The following is a 3,551-nucleotide window of genomic DNA, read 5'->3' as shown; positions in this document are numbered from 1 at the left end:
CATTACCATGTCACTAATAAACAACTTAAAACAATAATGTATTTTTATCTTAAAAATAATATTCGAGAGAAAAAAAACGGAAAAAACCCGTAGTTGACCCAATGTTTTAAGAGGAAAACAATAACTTTATTAACCTATTTTTCATTTATAGTATATCTTGGCATGATGTTCCAGTCTCTCTTGTCGCCCTCCAATGCGCTTAAAAAATAGTGAAATTATAATATGCATAAAAGCTACATAAATATCAAAATGATATATTTAAATAGTATTTAAAAAGTTACACAGATAGAGCACGTTATCTTTATCAATTTAATATTAAATGTCGTTACCTTTTATACCCTCGAATAATCCAACATCAAATGCTGTATAGGCCATTCATGTCTGGTTGTGAAGCAACCACGTTGTGAGCGACAGAGTGCCCAGAGTGTTGAGGGTAGTATGAATCATAAACGGCAATATTAGTGGAGCATCACTATACAAATATTACTCTCACACTGGATAAGGGGAGCAGCAATGATAAATGTGGGGTCAAATATGGGGTCAGGGCCATAAACAAATTGGCGACATCATAACAGAATCACATAATATAGTGTAACCTTGTAGCGGACGAAGAAGAAATGTCACATTGAATTAGGCAATCGACGGAGATGTTCTGAGCTCCATACTGAGGGTGAAGCATCATGAGAACGGTGGGTGCATGTCTGTAGGAAAGAGAAATCTGGAAAGAGGAGCGCTGTAAAATCATGGCCAAAACAACCTTCTTTTCAGTCACGCTGAAATTTTGCCGTATGCACGCCCTCGGCCCAGCACCAAACGGAATAAATGCCAGTGGATGTTTTGCATCCCCCACAACTCCAGTACGAAATCTCCCAGGATTGAATTCGTTCACATCATCTCCCCACAAAGTTTGCTCATGGGGAATAGCCAAAATTGGTATCAGTAGCTCCATGCCTTGTGGAAGTTTAAGTCTCCGATGATCGAGTTCGTTCTTTATCCGTCTGACCAAAGCTACTAAGGGTGGATATAATCTTAGAGACCCATTAACAATCATGTCCACCTGCAATAAGGGTGGATATAGTCTTAGAGACCCATTAACAATCATGTCCACCTGCAAAAAAAACCGAAAATAATATCAATAAGTTTATGACCCGATTAAGAATATTAATAAGTTTATCAATAAGTTATAACGTTATCACTCAATTAAGTTTATCAATAACTTATAGCGTTATGACCCAATTAAGAATATATCGCCTATATTACGATTCTGAGTTGGCTCAAAGTATTTCTGTCTGGATCATCGTTTCCACACACGTCTAAAACTTGCTTCCGAGCCATTTGCTGCCAGTCTTGATGGATGGCCAGCAGAACTACTGTCCATGTCAACATATTTGAAGTGGTCTGCTTTCCACCAAAGAAGAAAGTCTTGCATTTCTCTATTATATCTTCATTTCTAATCGTAGGAGGACTAGCGTTAGACAGATCTCCCACAATAATATTTGCATTGGCATCTATCATAAGCCCTAGCAAATCTTTTAAAATGGGTTTCTTAACGCCTGTATCATTTTCTCCCCTCTTTATCAAACCCGTTCTAATTTTTGTGGCCAGTTTCCATTAATGCAGACCCTTAATTAGCTTTCTCAAAGCCGATCTAATTTCTTTGGCCAGTTTCCATTGATGCAGACTTTTAGATGTAGGGAGAAACCTGAGACACATTTGGAACCCTTCTCTTCAGATTTAGACTGCCATTAAATTAACATGGCATTGTGCGTTCTTTCCTTGTGCATTTTTATGGGGATTGCAGATTTAGGGAATATAATTGAGCTCTATCGTGACCGTTAGAAACCTCTGACCTCTATCTTGACCATCATATTCTAGGATACTCATAGAATCCGCAATCGACAATGTGCTTCTATTACATCAAAAAAATGAAAAAAAGAAACCTGATAAACTGAAAAGTTGGCTTCGATTTTCTCAAATAAATTCAACGATAGACCAACAAAAATGTTTTTACACTGGTATATATTCCAATATGATAGTAGTGGCAAAAGATTTGATATCAGCCCCCCAAAAAAATATTTCATATGAGCCTAAAATATGACGAATTGACCAAGAACCGTTAAGGAATATCTGACCTCAAGAAATACGAAGCAGAAAAATTTTGTAAAGCTTCGGCGGCAAAGATGAATTGTTCATACTGCATTTGAAAGACGCATTTTCCTTCCTCGTAGCTGGTGCCAAAAGATGTTCGTGCAATGATATCTGCTCTAGCATTCTCAAACTGCTCACAAATATCTATCTCACTCGCGCCTGCTTCAGTGTAACTTTTCCATTTGTTTAGCATATTTGTGGCACTCCCGGCAATGACAGGAATCAATGCCTGTTATGCACACATATAAGTGTATGAAACATAGAAGATTATATTTGTTGGAATATTAATTCCAACTGCCGTGCAGCGTTGCTGAAGCCGTCAGTAAACCGCAGCATCAGTCAAACAGCGACCACAGCGCTGTTTTGCAAAACCGTACGCTTCCCCACACCGCTCTTGTTGGTCAGCCGTATTTTCCAAAGGGGCTCCGATCACCCCGACTTGCTGCCACATGTTCACTGTACATCTACAAAACCACCAATCTCCCGGCCGGTAAAGCTCGTGTGGATTGGGCAAGCGATATTCGTCCCATTGCAAGGATCGCTGCCCACCATTGATCAAAGTCAAAGCTAAACCATACAAGAACAGTGCTACTTGTATAAGGAGCAGCAATACTTCACCGTACGACTTCCTCCTTTCGTTGTAGAATGGAAGAACTCGAGCAAGAATATCATGAGAGAAACCCACGTTTTGAAAACTCGCTTGATGTGCCATTTTCATCGTCTCTTTGACATTTCCATGAAATAGCTTATACCGTCGGCCTCCTATTCCCTGTGATTCGAAATGCTTCTGTATTTGTAGAGACTTCCACTGTACAATTCTTATAACTTCGAGGACTACTGTAACAACAAGTACAACGCACGCTGCTAAACCTCAAATCCAAAACCATGTCTCCATTATCTCAATATATTTTCTCTCACTCACAATATCAATATATCTTAATAGCCTAAGCCTAAGGATTATATAATTTTCCAAATCTGTTCAGCCACAAGTAAAGTAGATGTGTTAGAAATGTTTCGTTTTCTACCCACCCGCAATTTCACTAATGTTGAAATATTAATTTCAACTGCCATGTTGCATTTAATTCAGAAAACCACTGAACCTTATCGCACCGCTTTTGTTGAAAGGTGGTTTTCCTCCGAACGGACGCGATAAAACCCTGAGCTGACGCGTGTCCTCAGTACTTTTCCAAAACCACTTTTTATTGGGACGTAACATTCGTTTGGATTGGGCAAGCGATAGCCATTTGATCGAAAGGAAGACTGTCCACCGTTGATTGCATCCAAAGGTGCGTTCATGCCTGCAACATGACATTGCATGAAGTGAAGTAAAAGTTTTTTGTTTGACCTCCGTAGCAGCCGTATAATAGGGTTAATTATAAAAGGAATGTATCGCCATGCTAAAA

The 3,551-nt window shown here is 39.1% G+C and overlaps 1 protein-coding gene across 1 annotated transcript; it reads right to left on the bottom strand.

Annotated features, from left to right (window-relative positions):
- Positions 1-577: 577 nt before the first annotated feature.
- Positions 578-2,860, bottom strand: LOC149208782 (cytochrome P450 734A1-like). The gene is made up of 6 exons (XM_089398422.1): positions 2,477-2,860; positions 2,145-2,377; positions 1,844-1,852; positions 1,623-1,702; positions 1,261-1,565; positions 578-1,057 (listed from the first exon to the last, which is right to left on the bottom strand). The coding sequence occupies exons 1-6, from the start codon at positions 2,858-2,860 to the stop codon at positions 578-580; spliced, it is 1,491 nt and encodes a 496-aa protein (XP_089254548.1).
- Positions 2,861-3,551: the final 691 nt, after the last annotated feature.

This window comes from Pinus tabuliformis, chromosome 1_2 (assembly GCF_031772625.1).
Source record: "Pinus tabuliformis cultivar Carrire ecotype Pingquan chromosome 1_2, CPIR1, whole genome shotgun sequence".
NCBI classification, from domain to species: Eukaryota; Viridiplantae; Streptophyta; class Pinopsida; order Pinales; family Pinaceae; genus Pinus; species Pinus tabuliformis.
The sequence above is the reverse complement of the archived record's forward strand: the minus strand, read 5'-3'. Positions and strand labels throughout refer to the sequence as shown.

Coding starts and splice junctions, on each gene's coding strand:
- LOC149208782 (XM_089398422.1), bottom strand. CDS start 2,860: ATGGCACATCAAGCGAGTTTTCAAAACGTGGGTTTCTCTCATGATATT. Junction 1,566..1,622: donor TTTGAGAAAGCTAATTAAGG/GTCTGCATTAAT, acceptor TAAAGAGGGGAG/AAAATGATACAGGCGTTAAG. Junction 1,058..1,260: donor CTTTGAGCCAACTCAGAATC/GTAATATAGGCG, acceptor CCCTTATTGCAG/GTGGACATGATTGTTAATGG.